Genomic DNA, 21,110 nt, shown 5'->3' with positions numbered 1-21,110 from the left:
GTTGTGGTTTTTTTTTTTTTTGCTTTATCTGAATTCATGGTACTGCGATGTACACTATTGAGTAGGTCTATTTGTATTTTTGGTTGTTTGGAAATGTGTCTCCTGTAAATGTGCCTTCTGAATACACAATGGAAATCAAGGACTGCAGTGTTTTATGTAAAGAAGACTAGTGTGTTCCTCCTGCTCTGTAAGTGTTTGCATATGATGCAGGTATGTGTCATTTTGTCAACAGAGTTACATTTTGACAGAGGAATGTTAGGTTTTGACAGCAGAGTTTAGGTTTTGGGAGTGGAGTTTCATTTTGGCACAGATGTGAATGGTATATTTCCCAGTGTTGTGTCGTGTTTACTTGTGTTTAGAGTTTTGGCACAATGAGCGACGTTTTGCCAAATGTGTTCAAGCAACGGGCAAAAACTGTAATAGCTTTGTCTGCTTGTTAAAGCTCGGGGTCCGGTACCTGTCTTCATCACCACGCCCTGACTCATGACTCACACATGATTGGTTAACGTCTCGGAACTAATTCGTTTTATTCGTTAACCGATTGTTCGTCAACATCCAGTTTCCGTGCCAGGTCACTTCCAGTAAGACAGCACGTTCAAGACGTTGACTAATATAACATAGAAAATATTTGCATTTTTTCAGACTTTGCACATATACCGCTTCTTTAACGTGCAGATGTAAAACGACAATGATGAAGGAAAACTCGGATCTCGCTCACGTTCTCGTTTTATCCAGTAAACCGGTTCGTTTTCTTTTCTTCTGAAAGTCCTAACCGGAAATTACTTGAAAAGCGACCGGAATCTCTTCCTGGTCGATGTGGACAGAAAGAAGAAATTCAGGGTGAGGTCTGTTGTTGTAGTTGCGATAATAATGGGGAGAATTACTGACGATATGTCGGGAGAGGCCCGTGGTTTATGCAGGACTGCGTTGTGCGGCGTATGAAGCCCACTTTCATTATGCTTGAACAGATGTGCAGCGCTGCATTCTCCATGGACACTGTGTTAGCCGCTAACGCTACAGACTAGTGCACCTGTGACCGGCTTCTTTGTGTCATTTCAATCTGCGGTTATTTTCCCCATTGACTGTTAGTTAACTCAGCTTATTAAGGTGAACTTTAGGAGGTTTTTTGCAATCATCCAGGGCGGCAAGCCCCAGTCACTGGTATCCGACGTGCTGTGCAAGGTTGACGAAGAAGTCCGTCTCCAGAAATGCGTGGTGTTCGCTCAGTTTGCCCCTGGCTGGATGTTTATAGATCCACATAGTCCCAGAATAGTTCCGAAAGTCAGCGATGGCGTCATCCAAAGCAAAGGTCGGAGTCAACAGTGAGACAAACGCCCTTAAAGACAGTAAAAGCAACGCGAGCAGCTCAGCTGAGGACGCCTCACCACATAACCGCACATATTGCCTTGATGACCTGGAGACTGTCGCCACAGTCGGTGAGTTGACCACAACATTTGATTTGTCCGTAACTGTTCGGGTGTCTTATCTTAGGCTTAGGCGGGGTGTTCCCCAGAGGTGTTTGACGCCAGAAAACCTTTTTTAAAATAGATGAGTTTTCATATTTGAGATCTTTTCCTTAAAAACATAAAGCTGGAGCTGGTCACACCTGGACCAGGTGCTGATGGTGTGCAGGGTGAGAGTTTTACAGTCTGTGCTGATTGGTTTCTATGATCGTAACATGTTGTTCTAAGGAAGCAGAAGCTTTGCTGGAGTGTTCAGTGATTTCCTGTTATTGGCAGTCGTTGCCAACTGAAAGGTTCTCTGCTGTGAAACAATCGGATCTGTTCTGTTTCCTCATTAAAATGATCCCTCGGTTGGTCTGAACTGTGAGCGTGCAGTGTGTCACTCTTACTCACACGTTCACTCTTCTGCGTTTTCATTCAGTGTCCAGTGTGTGGCTGTTTGGAGTCATCGACTGTGCTGTGCTCAGGTCTGATAGACCGAATCCTGACTTTGATTCATTCCCATAGAAACTGTTGGAATTGAAGGTTCTGGTCTGAATGAATCTTCTACCGTTTCTTTATCTGTACTTTTCCCAGTAGTGTAAGCTCACTACTGCTGCTGCTGCTGCCCGTCACCCCTCCCAGGGTACGCGCCACCAAACTTTTAAGCTTACCTTTTTTTTTCATTTAAATACTCATATTGGTTGTATCAGCAGCAAAAACCACATATTCAAACAGAACAAACACCATTTTTACATATTTACATCATGGACAATAGTTACCAAAGCAGAGTACTGTACAGTTATTAAAATTAGAGTACAGATAAGTGGCAAGCCCAGGCTGTAGTGTGCAAACAGAGCCGGATACTGAAAGGTGCAGTTAAAGCGCTGATGTAAACCTCTGTTTGTTGGGAGCAGTTCTGATTGTGCAGTCTGACAGCTGCAGGGAGGAAGGACCTGCAGAAACGCTCCTTCATGCATCGAGGATGCAGCAGTCTGTCACTGAAGCAGCTCTGCAGCAACATCTACATGCATGGGCTGGGAGACTCTGTCCATCAGAGATGTTATTTTGGCCAGAGTCCTTCTGTCTCCCACCACCTGCACTGGGTCCAGGGTGCATCCCAGCACAGAGCTGGCCTTCCTGATGACTTTATCCATATAATATGGGTTCCATAGGTCAGATTATTAGGTGCGCTCAGACTTGATATGGTACAAAAAAGTAAGAGGCATTTAAAAAAAAATTAGAACAATATAAGCACCAGTGTCAATAACAACACTGTTTTTCAGCTGTGCCCCCACACACCGTGTGGTGTACATGCACACTATGCCTGACCTAAATCCAGTAGAGCAGCATGTTTTGGTCCACCTAACCTGCCCAGATTCACCTCAACGATGCCCTGGTCCAGATCTGCGAGGAGACCCTGTCCCTTGTCTCATTAGGAGCGTCCCCCATGTTGTCAGACGTCCATACAGGCACATAAGGAGTATCCTGCTGCATCAGTTTATCACTTTGGTTTTTGGAGTCTCTTTGAATTTAGCTTACTGTAGTTTTTTTCCACATTTGTATCAAATGTGGCATCCATTTGTTATTAACACATTATCCATTGAGCAGCATCAGGACCCACACCAGTGGGGGGGTGCATGGTGGGTCCTGAGGTCCTGAGTTGGAATCCACCACCTGGCCTGTTCTGCATGCGTGTTCTACCCATGTTTGCGTGGCGTCTCTCTGAGTAATCCAGCGTCCTCCAAACACATGCATTTGGTGGGGTTGGGTTAATTGATGATTTTAAACTACCCATGGGTGTGAATGGTTGTCTGGAGTGTGCTAGGCTCCACCCCCCATGATCACTCGGCACCATATTGTCTTTGCTGACTGAATTGAGTTGGTGAGGAAGGCTGCTGGTGTTTCTGTGTAACTGCTGGCACATCCATCCCTGCCAGGGTTGCACCTCCGCGTCAGTCCAGGACTTAAAGAGAAATGTCGCACTTTTTAAACACAAATAATAGTTTTATCCTTTTAATATGCAAACACTGCAAATAAGTATCTCATCCAATAATACTTCAGTCAGTATTGGGCGTCAGTGTGCTTCATCATAACTGTGTGGAGGTTACCCTTTGCTCAGGTCAGCTAGTATAAATGAATGAAGGCTCGTGGTTATCAGTAAACAATAAATATAAAGGTGTCACATCTTTCAGTAACAACTCGATTTGGTGCCGTTTGAACTGAACAGATTTGCATTTCAGTGACTACAAATGGCATCCAATTGAATAAAACTATGGGACGACACCATTTATGAATTGTTATGGAAGTGAAAAGTATTCTTCTTCTTCTTCTTCTTCTTTTTAAACATAATTTCCTCTGGAAGGATTCTGATGCTGATATCTGATAGGCCAATAATGTCACCTGACCCATGTGTCATCTGGGCTGTAGAGATCAGAAAGCTGCCATGAACATGCCCAGGCAGAGGTTGGACATGTTCAGGCAGCAGGCTGCCGTGAGGACACCTCACTGTTGGCACCTGCTGTACGTGATGCCACAAGAACTCGGGCAGAAACCTTCGGACTCTTACCCAGAGGACTTACAGCCCAGCCAGCCGTGGGCTGGATTTAATAATAATAATGGATTGGATTTATATAGCGCTTTTCAAGGCACCCAAAGCGCTTTACAATACCACTATTCATTCACTCTCACACTCACACACTGGTGGAGGCAGCTACGGTTGTAGCCACAGCTGCCCTGGGGCAGACTGACAGAAGCCAGGCTGCCATATCGCGCCATCTGGCCCCTCTGGCCAACACCAGTAGGCGGTAGGTGAAGTGTCTTGCCCAAGGACACAACGACCAGGACAGAGAGCCCGGGGATCGAACCGGCGACCTTCCGGTTACAGATACGCTTCCCAACCCCCTGATCTCTCTTAAGCACTGCATTTTTTAAATCAGTGTGACAAACAAATGCACGTGCCACACGTTACTTGAATTCAGAAAAGCTCGAGTCCGTTAGATATCCAATTTACAATTGTGTAAACTGGATGTGTAACTGTCTGTAGGGATGAAAGGAGCATGTCATAGAGTTTGCACTTAAAGACCAGTTTACTCAAGCTCAGCGAGTTTCATGATGTCTTATACTGATGTCACAAAAGTCCAGATGAACAGGATCAGCGCTCCTGGACTGAGTGTGCATCAAACCCATACCTTCCTGTTGCTGCTGTCACCCTGACGCTCGTCTCCACCCTCTCCACACTGATCCACCCCTCTTCTGCACTGTGCACTGCTGTGGATGTTTGCGGCATTTCACAGCTTGTTGTGTCTTTATTGTTGTACCTGTTTGCCTCTCATGCACATGCATGTTTTCTGTTTTGCTTCTACTGACATTCATCCTTCTTCTCTCCAGTGCATACCTCCACCTGTCAGTAGGGCTGAACGATATATCGCATTTGCGATAATATCGCGACATGATCAAGTGCAATTTTCTAACCGCAAAGGCTGCGATTATACTCTGGACATGTCCAAATTCATGGGCTGCATCCTCCTGAGGCCGCATTTGTAGACCGATTACGTCACAGCGACGTGCCGAAGGCTGTCCAAATTACTACCATATCCCAGAATTCATAGCGCGGCCCAGCCAAACTCCAGTTTCCAGCAATGGCGGCCGCTACTAAGTTTTAAAATTACTCATACTAATCTTTCTGGGTCACAAAATAAACTTTTAACATATTTTCAGGCGAGAAAGTAGCTGTGTAAACATCAAATATCTGCTCGGTTTATCAAGATATCCCATATTTGCAAAAGTGCTTCGACGTTTTCAGAGGCGTCTGCTACCCACCAGCTCGACAGCTAGCCGGGAGCTCGAGGGTTACTGATGCGGCCGAGAACGGCACAACTCCCGGCACATCATTTTCAGATCACCGCGGAGTTTCGCTGCTCGGGTTAAACGTAATATATAAGTCACTTAGACAACCTAAAAATGTTATTGTTGGGCTTTTTTCAGTGTTTTGTTTGTTCGTGAGTAAATCGGTTTGGCTGAGATTAAAGTTATTAGATTAGATAAAATAAAACTTTATTAATCCCCCGGGTGGGTTCCTCCTTGGTTTTCACACAGCTGACTAAACGTCAAACAGAAAACTTATTAAACAGAAGTATGAGACAGTGGAGAATTTACACCAGTGTCTGGTTATATTTTAGATAGCAAGAAGCAGACGGCCGAGTTTATTAAACTCCACCGAGACAGCGGTGACGCTAATCAGAACTAGACCGTCCAATTTCACGCCTTTAAACTTTAAAGGCGTGTTTGTGTGTGTGTTTATACAATTGCTATTATGTTTGCACTTTATGTGTAATGTTACTGACTGCAGAGATCAGTAAGATGTGTGTATTTTTTATTTATTAGTTTTATTTATTTAATATTATTTTTTAATTGAATGACTGTCTAGTAGTTCACAGATGTCGAAAAACTGAGTGTGGTAAAGCCACTGATTTTGTTTATGTATATTTCTGCAATCTGCACATTGTACTGACTTTCATTTTAATGTTTACACCAGGGTTCCTTGTCAGCACTTTATGCTCAGATGTTTGTAAGCTAAAAATAAACTATTGTGTATGTTCAAATATACTGTTGTGATTGAAGAAGTTAAATAAAAATGTCAGTCATCAATTCATGCATCACCTCATGTCATCATAACAGAGGTCTGTCTTCCAGGAAAGAACAGTTTAAAATTAATGTAATATAGTATTGGCCATACTATATGATGTATTGCTTGTCTTTGTTTAATAATACAGAAGACAAAGACCTTAAAAAATAATCGCATATCGCATCGCAATCGCAATATTGGGGCAAAAAATCGCAATTAGATTATTTTCCATAATCGTTCAGCCCTACCTGTCAGGCTCTCATCTCTTTCGCTGCATATAATAATGTTGTCTGAGAACATCATAGTCCAAGCAAACTCTCATCTGCCTCGTCTGTGAATCTGTCCATCGCCAGTCCAAGGAAGAAGGGGCTCAGAGTCCCCCCGATGTCACTTCAACCCAGCCCTGATCCGTCTGTCACTCCTGCACACCTGGCTCATTCTCACAATGTCCAGTCCAGCTTTCTGAGTCATTGACTGCTATGCACTCCAGACATTGGATCAGTTCCCTTAATTTACTACAGCACTCCAAACGTCTTATGAATAACTACAAGCCTAATATTAGCTGTCATGGTCAGATTAAAAGCACCTGGAAATGACAGTTTATATAATAAATATCTTTACAGCTGTGATCCCTGATGGCTCGCTGGGCCCTGTTTTAAAATCCTCTCTGATTTATTTTATAGAATTTTTCCTCCTCCTCCTTCTTCTGGTTGCATTTCCTCTCTGTATGAACTGAACATGTGTTTGTATCTCTGTGTGGTTCAAGTTGAACTTCTCATCTGCTGCCTGTGTGTGTGAGTGTCCTCCACATATGTGAGTCACCCAGTCTGTTATGGGTCTTAAAGTTCTCCTTGTTGTATAGTTGGATCAAGATCAAATGAAAAAAGTTCCCCTGGCAGAACGATTTGAGTTAGTCACTGTTTACTAAAGGGTGGAAACTGCACCCATCTGTCACCTCTGCTGTCTTTTTGAATGAAGAAACAATGTAAGGAGCCTTCAAAATGATGAATAGTCTAACATGCAGCATTTTGGTAATATGCATTAGGCTGCACACAAGCCAAAGCCTAATGAGTGCTGGGCAGGTGTGCAGCAGGGGATCGCATTCATCCGCTGTTTCTGGAAGCAACGGCATAAAAATCCTATTTGCCAACTCATTTTGTCTGATGAGAGGGATTTGGTGGCTAAAACAGACCAGCTAAAGCTCTTTATATGTGCACTTTAATTGTCATTGAAAACATAAGACAGCTCTCTGGTGCCATTAGGTGAGTCTGCTGCTGTCACATGCTGCGGTGGCCTTTGTGACCGTCACTCACAGTTTGGGGATTTGTTGATGCTGCTTTTATTTATTTATTGGAACTGGCGGTGCAGTGGGAATGTGTGCTGTTGCATACAGTACAGTTGTTTTGTCTAAGCTTCAGAAGCAAACAGGTAGATGAAGAGTTATGGATCAGTTTCAATTCAAAGTACATTATTGTCTGATGTCACCTGGCCTTCACTTTCAGTGTCACTGCTTGGTGTCTGATCACAACACTGAAAAGCATCTCTGTGCTTAGTAACATAACCGAGTGCCTGTGAGAACAGTTCTGTTCTTGGATGAGGGGAAAGGCTTGTCTAACAACATGCTAATTATGTAGTTAAGTGCACTGACAGCTTGCTAGCATTAAAGCTCTCCAGACTGGCTTTTGTTAAATCCTCCCACCATAATGTTTTGGCACAGTCTGCATGGAGGGCAACTGAAGAGTACACAGCTGTGCGTTTCATTCACCCACTATTCATGTCCTATTATAAGAAGCAGAGCCATCCTCTCTAACCCAACTACAGACCAGTACAGAAACTGCCCTTCTCTGACTAGACCTCTGCAAATGACTCATTACAAAGACTGAGGTGTGCGCCGTCTCCCTGAACCAGCTCATGCAGCAGGGCTGATGCAGACGGTCATAATCTTTGGTAATAGGGCGTTGCAGCTGAGTGGGCTGCGTGTGGTCGTTTGGACCATTCTTACACACTGACAGTCCTACAGAAGCATTTTCATTTTAAAAGACATTTTTCTAGATACGACTTGTTCACCTGACTGTGACGGTGCACCGCTGTTTCTTTGTTGCTGTGGCAACAGCAACAGGACTGAGACAAAGGTTGATTGGAGGTAAAGCTGAGGAACGAGACAGCCAGCATTTCATTAGGCAGCTGCAGCAGCTCCACGTGTGACTCAGAGTAGCTGTTATATCACACAGCCGTCTCTCTCTGCCCATCAGCGCCGCAGGAATAAAATGCCAATTGGTGCTTTGTCTTTAGGAGGAGAACAGTTCTGGGCTCAGGCCAATACCTGACTGCACAAACTGTCCTCATGTGGCCACAGGAGGACACGCTGCCTGCTCCTGTGGGATCTCAGCCATTACTGCCCACTCTCACAGTTCCACTGTGACCTGACGGCACTCGGTCTGATTGCTCGTGCCCTTTCTTCCCTGTCTGAATGAATCACATTATTCTGTTTTTCTTAATGTTGTTTCTCATAGCAACAAGTATAAGGAGCCGTGAAAGACCCACGAGCAACAATGGTGTTGTCCAATCAGATTAAGGATACTAGTCACACATGTAAGTGCAAAAGGCATGAAAACACTTGCACAACTAGTTTACAGGAACAGAGACGAAACTGAAGTGTGTGTGTGTGTGTGTGTGTGTGTGTGTGTGCGCGTGTGTGTGTGTGTGTGCGCGTGTGTGTGTGCGTGTGTGTGCGTGTGTGCGCGTGTGTGTGCGCGTGTGTGTGCGTGTGTGTGTGCGTGTGTGTGTGTGTGTGTGTGTGTGTGCGCGTGTGTGTGCGTGTGTGTGTGTGCGCGTGTGTGTGTGTGTGTGTGTGCGCGTGTGTGTGTGTGTGTGTGTGTGCGTGTGTGCGCGTGTGTGTGCGTGTGTGTGTGTGCGCGTGTGTGTGTGTGTGTGTGTGCGCGTGTACACTCCCTGAACAGTACTCGTCAAACACTTTGTGATTGCTGCTTCATGTTTCATGACCTACTTTCTCGTGTTACTTTAGCTAATAGCAAATAGCTGCTGCTTGTATAGTCATGATTCAGAACCAGTAGGTGTTTGGGGTCAGCGCAGCAACGTTTGCTCCTCTTCCTCTGTAGCTGACAGTCTGCTTGTAATCAGACGTATTTAAAGCCCTTTAGTTCTCTGTGGGTGGCACTTAAAAGGTTCAGTTAAGCATCAGCAACCTTACTGTGCTGATGGGAGCTCACTTCAGTTCTCTTTGGCTGCAGTAGCTTTGCAATCAGAATTGGGATCTAAATGCACTGTGATGTGAAGCACATTTTGAATCTCTGCATGCTCCTCTTGTATCTTTTATCTGTTCATGTATTCATTTCTATTTGTGTTATTTCAGTTGTTACATTAAATGTGGTGTCGTATGGAGACGTGTAAGGCAGGACAGGCAGGGAAAAGAGTAATAATAAAAGGATACAAATGGAAATGCACACCGTATCGCCAACAGCTGCCCCTGTAAGAAAAAACAAACGTACAACTCCCAGAGCACATAAATGGGAAAATACGCAGATACTTGAATCAACAGTTGTACTGGGAGTAAGTGAGCGAGTGTTATAATAACTGCGTCTTTGTCACAAATGTGCTTCATAATGAGGATGGGAAGCCCCAGTAATGTCCCCCAGGAGCCAGAGGCAAATAATGAACCAGGACAACCGTGCCATTCGTAGCCCCCACAGTACCGAAGACCTGAGGCAGCACATCTCTGCGACATCTGCAGGCCCATCCTAGCAGGAGAGGGACGGAGGCCCCAGATGGGGTGTCCACAGCCAAAGGGTGAGAGTCCCAGAGGACCAGAGGCAACGGCCAGTCGCTAGAGACCAGCCACCTTGGTACTTGGTACAGGTTTCCAGGGACCTGAAAATTCCCCGGGACACCACCGAGTCTGGGGCACCCACTACCCCCACCACACAGAGTAGACTGGGGCTCATCTGCACACTGTGTCACAATACCAATCAGTTACAACAGACACACACACACACACACACTAAAGGGACGAGACAAACTGGTCTGGGTCTGAAACAAGCTGCACCCAACAACGGTTGTTCCCTCACCTGGACGCCCCAACCCACCCAATTGGCCTAACGGCACCCACGAGGCGCAGAGTGGACATTCTAATGTGGGTCGGCCCAAACTGCACGGCGAGTTGGCCAGGGAGGTGCAGACAGCCCCCACAGAAGGAGGGACACAGCCAGAGACCAGGCGACCCCGGGCGTGGGATCCCAGGCCCAGCACTCGCCCCTGCCCAGCTGGGGGCAAGTCCCCCACACCACAAGCACCCCAGTGCCCACATCCCAAGACCGTTAGGCAGCACCCACCCCACTTCTCAACCGTCACCAACTGAGGCAGATGCATAGACACTCCAAAACTGCAACCGCAGCTCTCCAGCCCCCAGGAGGCCACCAGGCACCCGTAGTCCCAGAGACCATCATCACCCACCTGCAAGTCAAACAGGGAAATGAGACTACACCCAACCACCCCCATTAAGTAGTGGAATTGATCAGTGGGGGCCGGAGGGAGACAAATTCATCCGTCCGTGGTTTGGTGAAGAGGCAGACATTCCACCCGTTTCTATTTTGATTGGTGCATAAGGTGTTTTTTTGGTTTCCAGTTCATGAGGATACTTTTCTTTGTGATTCGTAAGGAAAGAAGGAGTATAAATGATGTATTTGCTTCCATATCTAGTTCACCTCTATCACTGAAGTTGCACAGTTTGGGTGAGGTTGGTATGCTGTAACGAGACATGTGGTCATAGGTCTTACCCACATGTGCTCACGACCATATAGCATGCATATAATTCTCAGCAGAGTTGTTTTTGCAATAAGTGCACGTGTTCGACTGAGTGAGGTCCATTTGGAACGAACTTTGCCCTCTCAGTTTATGGTTGGGAGCGAAATTGATTTGTCAATTTTAAACAATACAAACTTTTTGAGGTACAGATATTTAAAACGTTTGACACCCAAGTAGGTATTTCTAGATTCAGGTCTCTGGGGTTGAATCTTTCCTGTATGATGATTTCAGTTTCTCATATTCAAGAAATGTGCATTTGCTGATTCTATGTGTTATAGGTTCTTCAAATGAAACAAATTTTCCATCTTGTAGAACATGTTCTGGATTTTTCCCCTTCTCGTGCCACAGTGAAAAACTGCAAAGCATTGTCTTTTTCTGATAAATATCGGGATTGTTCCAAATCGGTGTTAGTTTCATGGGCTAAGTGGAGACTTCCCACCAGACTGTGAGAGAAGTGTTTATGTTGAGGGTTTTAAAGCACTTATGATGCTCAATGCTGGAGCTGATGGTGGCAGACTGGAGATTTTCACTTTTCTACAGAAGGCTTGCTCTGGGTCCAGCATAGGGCTGTCTAAGAAGCTTGGTTTAATCCATTTTAAAACAGATCTATTGGATAAGAAATGGTGAGAAAGATTTGTCAGTTCTAGATCACACTCATGTTTTGGTTTTTGTAGAGTTTAGACTTTTTATTAGGATCATTGAAAATGAGTAGTTTATTTTCAGCAGACTCATCATTTTAGTGGCAACTCTTCCCATGAGTGATATAGGTAAAGTTCTTCAGTGTGTGAGATCACCCTCTAGCATTTTTAATAATGGAATATGATTCAACTGGATCAGGTTTAAGAGCTCGGCTGAAAAATGTATACCTGGATATGTAATGTTACCTGGATATATTGGAGCGGTGTCTGACAGTTCAGAGGCAGAGCTGCTGATTTACTCTGGTCGATGGAGTGTCTGATATGGATTAAAACTTATCTATAAATGTGATCGTCTTTAGCAAGGTTTGTAAGTAAAGTAAGTAAAATGTTATTTATATAGGACCTTTCACGACGAAATCACAAAGTGCTTCACAGAAGCTAAAACATAAAAACAAAAAGCAGCCAAAAGCAAGTTTAAAAAGATGAGTTTTTAGCTGTTTTTTAAAAGAGATGACTGAGTCCACAGATGTCAGGCTCGATGGAAGATGGGAGTTCCAGAGTCTGGGGGCCACAGTTACAGAAGCTCTGTCTCCTTTTGTTTTCAACCTCGTGTAGTGGACATGACCTCAGGGACCTACTGGGGATGTAAGGATGTAAAAGATCACTGATGTATGTTGGTGCTTGTCCATGCAGAGCCCTGAATGCCAAAATCATAATCAAAAAGTGGACTCTGAATTTTATGGGGAGCCAGTGCAGCTGGATCAGCAGGGGTGTGGCATGGGAGTACCTGGAAGACTTGGTCAATAGCCTTGCGGCAGCATTCTGAGCACCCTGCAGACGGTCCAAGAAGGCATTACTTAGACAGGTGAACAAAGAATTACAATAGTCCAAACAAGATGAAATAAATGCATGTATGATCATTGTCAGTTCAGAGCGTGACACAGTAGGACTCAGCAAAGTTTCTTAAATGGTAAAAACAGGAGCGGACCAGAGATATAACGTGAGCGTCCAGCGTCAGAGCTGGGTCAAAAGTAACACCAAGACTCCTAATAGAAGATTTGGCAAATGAAGCAAGAGGGCCTAAATTTTCCACTACCAAGGGCACAAATTTATCGGGAGCATAAACAAGGACTTCAGTTTTCTCTTAAAGGAGATGTATAACTGAATATCATCTGCATAGCAGTGATAAGAAATGTCCTTAAACGTGCTCAATAAGTGCTGAAGAGGGAGTAAATACAACAAAAACAATAAGGGTCCCAACACAGAACCTTGTGGCACACCATAGGCAAGAGAAGTGGAGGAAGACCTGAACTTAGAGGTAGCCACAGAGAAGAATCGCTCACACAAACAGTCCAAAGCAGACCCTGATATACCCACCCAGTGTCTCAGCCTATCTAACAAAATGTGATGGAAAGTAACACGTCATAAGCGTATAGGCTCACCTTCTGGTCTGTCTTCAGTTTGAACTTTGATAGCTACGTTTGGTCAGATTGCTGCTGCTGCTGCTGCTGCTAATGGTGAATCCGTTTAGTTCCAGTAGAGTTATATTGTTAAGAAGTTCTGCAGTGTCAGCATCAGAGGGATTCATCTGTGATGAGTGTAAAGCTGCATAAAGGTCTTTAAAATGTTTTTTTTCCTGCTGTACTGAGCGTGTCAATTTCTGGATTAAATCTAGGTTGAAGTCTCCTCCTATTATGAGTCGGTGTCAGTGATCAGAAAGGGAAGGAAAGAAGAAAGGAGGGGTCATCAACATTTGGACCATATATACTAGCCAAACACAAACTTCATACATTAAGTATTATAAGTCTGCCCTCTGGATCTGTAAGTGTTGCTTATAGTGAAGTTAGTTTTTCTCCTAACAAAGGGCAGCCAAAGAACGCCCTTCAAACAAGCTGAGTTGTGCTTACAGATTGATTAAAGGAGTTCAGCTTGTAGTGAAGGAAAAAAGGGTCACACCAAATATTGACTGTGAAGCTTGGTAGAATTGCACAAATACTGCATTTTCCTTATATGTTTAAAAGTATGCAGAGGTTTCAATAAATCCATTTTGTGCATTTTTCCTGACACAATGTAAAACAGCATCTAAAAAAATGAAGGGTGTAAAGACTCTTGCACCACAGACTTGCTGGTGTGCTCCTGCGTACTATTAGAAACATTAAATAAGAACTAAGACACACACATAACCCGTTCACATGCAGCTAAAAACAGCCACAACACGCTGGGAAGAGCAGCCCGCCTGAGCTGCGCCTGCCTGGCACCAGGACGGCCTTGGTTCCAGGCTGATGATTACTCCTGCTTGATAAACAATCCTTTGTCATGGTCAAGTTCCCCTGTGTGACCCCCTACTTCCCCCTGTTTCTCCCACTTTAGGCACGGGGACTTTTGGACGGGTCTTCCTGGTCAAGGACAAAAAGAGCAGGGCCTTCTTTGCCCTGAAGCAGATGAAGATCCCTGACGTGATCCGACTGAAGCAGGAGCAGCACGTCCACAACGAGAAGGAGGTGCTGAGCGAGGTCAACCACTCCTTTCTCATCAGACTGTGAGTGCTCTTCGCAATCTCATCTGCAAACACATGGGGGCTCGTAGTCCAGTTGTAAATATGATCAACCTATCTCTAATAATCAGCTATGTACCACAGGCCTTCAAGCTGGCTGTAGTTAAACCTTTACTCAAAAAGCATCTCTAGACCCAGCAGTCTTAGCTAATTACAGGCTAATCTCCTTCCTTTATATCAAACATCCTTGAAAGAGTAGTTCACACACTGAGGTCAATTATGGAGTTCCACAGGGTTCAGTGCAAGGCCCAGGTCGGTTTACACTTACATGCTTCATTACAGGCAGTGTAGATGATGAGGGACTAGCAGAGAGGCAATGTTTCTGTCACATTCTCTTTGCTGGCTTCCTGTTAAATCCAGAGTTGAATTGAAACTCCTTCACAAACAGGGTTATGGTTTGCTTTGAGGTGATTGTTGTTGTGATCTCAACCTATATAAATAAAATAAAATTGACTTGAACATTTCTCAGTTTCGATGTGTTTTGGTGTGAATAATCATCCAAAGCATCATAAGAAAACACGCTTACTCTTTAGCGTGTAACATGGGAGCGTTGTGTTTTCTGTGTTACATAAAGGATAGAAATGACAAATTGTGAAAGCAAGAGTAGAGCTGAAACGTATGTGAGGGTCAGAGAGGCCAGCAGCCTCGTCCATCTTCATCAGTGACGGTGCTTTTTTGTCCTCGTTCATCTGAAGTGCCCTCCAGCTGAAACGCTTCCTGCACGCCTGCCCAAACACCACTGGGACATAAAAGAGCCGCAGAATGATGCAGCTTCTCATCTGATGTGATTCTCTCCACTTATTTAGACGTTAACAGTTTTGCCCTGCAGTGAACTTGTAGGACTGAACAAGACAGTGATGATAAAAGCTAAATGTAAGCCTGAGCTAACAGCACGTTTGACCCTGCTGTCTGTTACGTGGCAGGTTCTGGACTCACCACGATGAACGTTTTCTCTATATGCTCATGGACTACGTGCCGGGCGGCGAGCTCTTCAGCTACTTACGGAGCCGTGGGCGCTTCAGCAACGCCACGGGCCTTTTCTATACCTCTGAGATCGTTTGTGCCATTGAGTACCTCCACTCCAAAGAAATTGTGTATCGAGACCTGAAGCCTGAGAACATCTTGCTGGACAGCGAAGGACACATCCGTCTGACCGACTTTGGCTTTGCCAAGAAGCTCACGGACAGGTAAAAACCAGTGTTTGTGTGCTCACTGGATATTTGTTTTGAGGTAAGAACTAAATGCAGAAGAAAGATTTAAGGTAACGAATGCGTATTGTTGAAACAAGTAACACCCATAAGACACTAGCTGATGCTGGGGACGATACAGAGCTGTCTTTGGAATAAAGATGTGTTTTGCAATAAAATAGCTTCTTGTGGATTTCGTTCAACAAGCCTTTTGTAGCTTTCAGTTGCACGAGTCCATCATGAGCCCCTCAGCCTCAGTCACGATGCCTCATCAAGTAATGAAAGCTGATCGTGGATGTTGGAGACGAGTAACTGAGGTTTAACCTGAAAGGGCAGCAATGGTAGCAATGATTTGGTGTATAACTCTGTGCAGCACACAGACTCCATCTTCCGATTGCTCTTGAAGGTGTCCCACTGCAGAAAATTAGCTTCTGTGATTGGTGGAGAAAGTAGATGATTGCTTGTCAGAGCTGAAAGGAATTTGGAATAGTCTCTGAAATGATCTGTAAAGCCAGATGACAGATAACAAATGATATCATGTATTTATAGAAACAAAGCCAGGAGCAACAAAGCAGCTGATTCTAACCAGACGTGCTCATAAACTGAGTGGAAGGCTTCGTCTGATCCACGGCAGACGTGTCCTTCCAACACATTTGCCTGTTTATAGTAAAACATTTAGTACATACAGCTGCAAGATGTATTGAACATTATGTTCATAATACCTTATTGTCCAATAAGCCTGGGCTTGTTGCTTTTTCTAATGCAATCATGTTTCTTTCACACCAGAACTTCATGTCACCCCTCAGCCGTCAGAGGCTCGTGAAGTATGGTCAGGTGGTGTGAATCCACCAACTGGAGAACAGCACCACAGGTCGCATTAAAACTGACGAGATCTATGACCTCAAGATCGGAGGTCAAGTTTTCTGAAAATCTTACAAACGCAATAACTTGAAAACGAGGCGACATGAGATTTTGAGAGCATAGAGGTGTGCGCCCGCAGGCTGACAGTACTTTTAATAAACCATGAAAGAAGGAACTTTCTGTTCCACATTAATGTGTCCAAGTTTTAATGCACAGACTTTATTTGCTGTGTGTTTTACTGAATCTGATTAAAAGATATGTTACCAAAGAAAAAAGCCCAGATTAGCATCATGTGATGCACACATGGGTGGCTGTCCCTTCCCTGCGTCTCACTGTGCCCCACAGGCTACTGCTAAACCTAGAGGTCAGACCTGAGCTGACCTTTGGTTGAAACCTGCAAATATCAGGTTCAGTTTGTGAGACTGAACCTTTATATTATAATCTGCCTGCCTCTCTGCCTCAGCTCCTTCCTACTGTACATAAAATAGAAAATGTAACCACTTCTTTATAAAGCGACGCCTCTGTAATTCATACAAGATAATGATGTGAGGAACAAATGTCCTCTTCATTGCAAATGCTGTCGGTGCTCTGCCCACGCGGCTCACTGCGCTGCGTCTATACCCGGTTATGTCCTGGTTTGTGAGGATTCAGGTTGCACTTCATTACGTTTACAGTAGTGAAGTTTGTTCTCCTCATAACAGAGTATTTTGTGGGAACAGATCTGAATGTTTACTGTTGTTTGCGTGTTTATGTAACTACTGTGGGATCCATGGATGGGATGCGTGCACAGTAAATGACCTCGGACAGCATCTGCTGTCATTTGGTGACATTATTTTTTAAATGATCCAATAAAATAGAACATGTTGGATGTTGTTGATTGAAGCGTGGGATTTTGGGCTGAATGTGATTGGATAAATTTGGCATTTTGTATTTTTGCTGCATAAATTCTGTTTTTCTGCAGCTTTGCCTGAGAAAGAGCACAAACGACCATCGGTCAGGAGCCCTGGACACAAACAGCCGCTGCACTCGTGTGAGGCAGAAGCCGCCCTTTGTCTTTTTATTTAGGACTGTTTTAACTGTGAGGTTCTGCTGGATTGTGCACACGGTGCACGTCCACTGTCACGGCTTTAGCTGAAATTTAAAAGATGCACGAAAGCGTTCACAGGGGAGAGTTGACAGAGGCAGCTTGATGGCTTTTCACTGACTGAGGACGTTCACAACAGGTAAAAGCACTTTGGCTTGGACTCATGCTGCTCACTGGATGGTTGTATTGTTTTGAGTTTGATTGGCCAGTTAGCTCATAGAGAGCTTCATGTTCCTGTGAGATGGAGGAAATGTTTCACTGGAGGAGAAACTGGCGTCCTTTAGCCTGAATTAGATATACAGTAGTCGAGATCTCCCGGTCACCTCAGCAGAATGTCGAAGATGCAGAGTGAAGGAAGAGATGGCTTTATGTCTGCACTGCGGTCTCAGTTTCTCTCTGCATTTCGCCCAGAGCTGTACATGTAAAGATAATGGTGTAAGATTACATTTCCCCCAGACTGCGAGAGCAGAACAGATGGACAGCAGATACCTTTCTGATGTGCAAGTGACCCTCTTATATAAATGGAGGGCAGCAGAATTGCCTGGAATAGGAAGACAACTGCCTGATTGCCACGAGCTTTGTTGTGCTCTCCACGTTCAGGTTGTGATAAAGCACAGAGCTGCCAGTGTCTCCACAGTGCCCCCTGCTGGCAGATACACTCATCAGCACATTCAAACGTGACGACACGAAACTGTGAAGAGCAAGAACACATCCCTCGATATCATCACATATCACACTTATGTCCATCCTGCACCCCACGTATGATTCTACCGACAGCAGCAGCCTCCTCCTCCTCCGCCGGGGCGACGTGATTTCCATACAAATTACTGTTGTCATGGTAACTCGTTGAAAGAGGTCATTACCTAGGTGATATTGGTGACAAATGATGAAAGGCTGGCACTGGACCAAGTGCTCTTCAACAAAGGACAAGTGGCTTTGACAGAGGCGTGTGTGTGTGTGTGTGTGTGTGTGTGTGTGTGTGTGTGTGCGCGCGCGTGTGCGCGCGCGCGTGTGCGCGCGCGCGTGTGTGTGTGTGTGTGTGTGCGCGTGTGTGGTGTGTGTGCGCGTGTGTGGTGTGTGTGCGCGTGTGCGTGTGTGTGCGTGTGTGCGCGTGTGTGTGGTGTGTGTGTGTGTGCGCGCGCGTGGTGTGTGTGTGTGGTGTGTGTGGTGTGCGCGCGCGTGTGTGTGTGCGCGCGCGTGTGTGTGCGCGTGTGCGTGTGTGTGCGTGTGTGCGCGTGTGTGTGGTGTGTGTGGTGTGCGCGCGCGTGTGTGTGTGCGCGCGCGTGTGTGTGCGCGCGTGTGTGTGTGCGCGTGTGTGCGTGTGTGTGTGTGTGTGTGTGTGTGTGTGTGTGGTGTGTGGTGTGTGTGTGTGTGTGCGCGCGCGCGTGTGTGCGCACGTGTGTGTGTGCGCGTGTGTGTGTGTGTGTGCGTGTGTGTGTGTGGTGCGCGTGTGTGCGTGTGCGCGTGTGTGTGTGCGCGTGTGTGTGTGGTGCGCGTGTGTGTGTGTGTGTGTGTGCGCGCGTGTGTGTGTGGTGTGTGTGTGTGTGTGCGTGTGTGTGTGGTGTGTGTGTGTGTGTGTGTGTGTGCGTGTGCGTGGCACATGCAGAGAGTGTCAGTCAGCTAGACAGGAGCATGCACAGCCACATGTAAGTAATCTGCTCTAGACTGCATTTCATCACAGCACCTCGACAAACAGCTGTAGTGATGATGATGTGTTTCAGTCTTATCTTCTGATGTTGTCCTCTAATGTTCTGTGTTGGAGGATGAAACCTGCCCAGTGTTGCTGCAGTGCGCTCACACACTGGCGTGGCTGCTTTGTCAGTAATAGACTGAGTAAGACTTTGGTTGCTGTGGCAGAAAGATGATGCAGAGGTGATGCACATTTAAAACACGCCTAACTGAAATGTGCAGGAGCGATGCTGTGACTAATAGTGTCGGCTGGTTTTTCTTTGTTCCATTAGTCTGCTGGTGTGTCACCAGTTGCAGCAAAGCAGCTGATGTACTTTATTAGTTTAGTTACAGATTTGTGTTCCTGTTCTGCGCTTCATGGTTCACAGCACAGCTTCAGATCCAGGTGAGAGCAGAGTGTGGGTGTGTGTCCAGCACCAGCTGTATCCAGTCTGAATACAGATCAGTTTAAGCCTTTTATTGGTCTGTAAATTCTGAGGACGGAGAGGGAGAGACAATTAAACATGCTAGAGTGGACATGTGGGCGGGGTCAACAGCAGCAGTTATAAATGCCTCTGCCCATATTCACTGATGATTTTCTCCCAGTGTCCAGGTGGGTTCTCTCCAGGTTACTGCAACTTCCTGCCAGTCTAAACACATGCAGGTGGAGGGGTTAAACTGTGTGTAGGTGTGAGTGTGTCTGTGTTAGTCTGGCAACCTGTCCAGGGTGTGTCCCACCTCTCGGTCGGTACATGCATTTAATGGAAGCTTTGTGTGTTTTCCATTCGCACACTGTGGACGTTGTAAAGCATTTATGGACATGAATAGTAGCATTTGACAGGATTGCTGTCTCTCTAAACATGGCTGCCACTATATTAACGTGACAGTCTATAAATCTGTTCTCCACTCTCGGATTTGGAACATGTGATCATGTGAGTCTGCACAATAACAGGAGAGTTTGTATGCATCAAAAGCAGCTCTCACCAGCGTGCTTGTTTAGCTGTGTGGAGTCAGGACGATCTTCCAAGGCTCCTCTAAGTATTGGATCCTTTGATGGACTTCTTCTTTGTGGAGAGACTGAAACAGTGTTGTGCATGTTTATTCTTTCACCTCACAAATTGTCATTTCACTTATTTTGAAAAGTTCTGGTCGACACGATTGAGCCTTTGTCTCAGACTGTGTCCACCCTAGAACGGGCGTAAGTTGTTCTGAAGGTAACATCATCGTGTGTACCCAACTGAAAGGAGGTTTACAAATGTGAATAGAGTTGACTAAAGCAGCATATTGCATTAAGTGTAAGGCAGTGTACACAGACAGCATCTCTAAAGCTGCTCCTGCTTCCCGTTATTGTTCGCACCTCCTTCATTTGTTGCTCAGTATTTGATTTCACTGCCGGCCTACGGCTGTGCGATATGACCAAAACCTCATGTCCCGATATCAGACATCTATCGTCCGATAACGATATAAATCACAGAAATGTAACATTTTCTGTAAATTCTGTGAATCTCGAGCAGCTCGACTTGCGTGAAGTGTTTCCTGCTGTGCGTCGTGTAGCTGGAGTCGAGTGTTTTAAGCGATGCATGAAACGATACGTTTTTAGACATAAGTTGTAACGGCGCCGTTTTCTTTGTATTTCTTACACGGCGTGCTGCGGGGAGAAGCCTGTTCTAACGTTTGAGTCTAAGCTTTATTTTTTAGCACCTGGCGTCTTTTTTACTTCTCATCTGTAAATAATCTGCTCTTTCACGTGATTCAGTTTATTTTGAAAAGTCTCAACAGGATCTTGAGCTTTATTGTGAAAGGTTTATGTGGAACATAAACAAGCGGACACGCGATGCTGTTACCGTCGTTGTTGCTAACGACAACGCATAAAAACAGGCGCTTGTCCGTCCGTAGTGTGGTTATATTACACATAAGAGAAAGAGAGAACTTTAAGAAATGAACACAGCCGCTACAGTGACATCAGAACATGAACAAATATTGCCGTAAACAGTTTATTTTGCGACACCACGAAACAAACGATAGCGTAAAATGAAACGACGGACGTTTTTATATCATCATCAGATATATATGGTTATAGCAAACAGCCCTATGCCCGCCCACATTACACTCAGGCAGACATCGATCCATTACTCTTCCCACGTCCACACTGAGGCCCCACATCCTCATGGTAATACTGAAGAGGACACAGCTGGGCCAGAATGCAAGTGCAGATCACGTTAGCAGTG

At 45.2% G+C, this 21,110-nt stretch overlaps 1 protein-coding gene across 1 annotated transcript in view; it reads left to right on the top strand.

Annotated features, from left to right (window-relative positions):
• Positions 1-772: 772 nt before the first annotated feature.
• prkx (protein kinase X-linked) overlaps positions 773-21,110 on the top strand; it is a 39,818-nt gene continuing 19,480 nt past the window's right edge. Inside the window, exons 1-3 of the mRNA XM_080878910.1 lie at positions 773-1,436; positions 13,899-14,067; positions 15,006-15,269. Coding sequence (XP_080735036.1) covers positions 1,289-1,436; positions 13,899-14,067; positions 15,006-15,269 — 581 coding nt within the window. The 5' untranslated portion in view covers positions 773-1,288. The remainder of the gene's footprint in view (positions 1,437-13,898; positions 14,068-15,005; positions 15,270-21,110) is intronic.

Source organism: Rhamphochromis sp. 'chilingali' (assembly GCF_963969265.1).
Source record: "Rhamphochromis sp. 'chilingali' genome assembly, chromosome: 3".
Classification (NCBI taxonomy): Eukaryota; Metazoa; Chordata; class Actinopteri; order Cichliformes; family Cichlidae; genus Rhamphochromis; species Rhamphochromis sp. 'chilingali'.
Note: the sequence above shows the minus strand (reverse complement) of the source record. Positions and strands in the feature narration are given on the sequence as shown.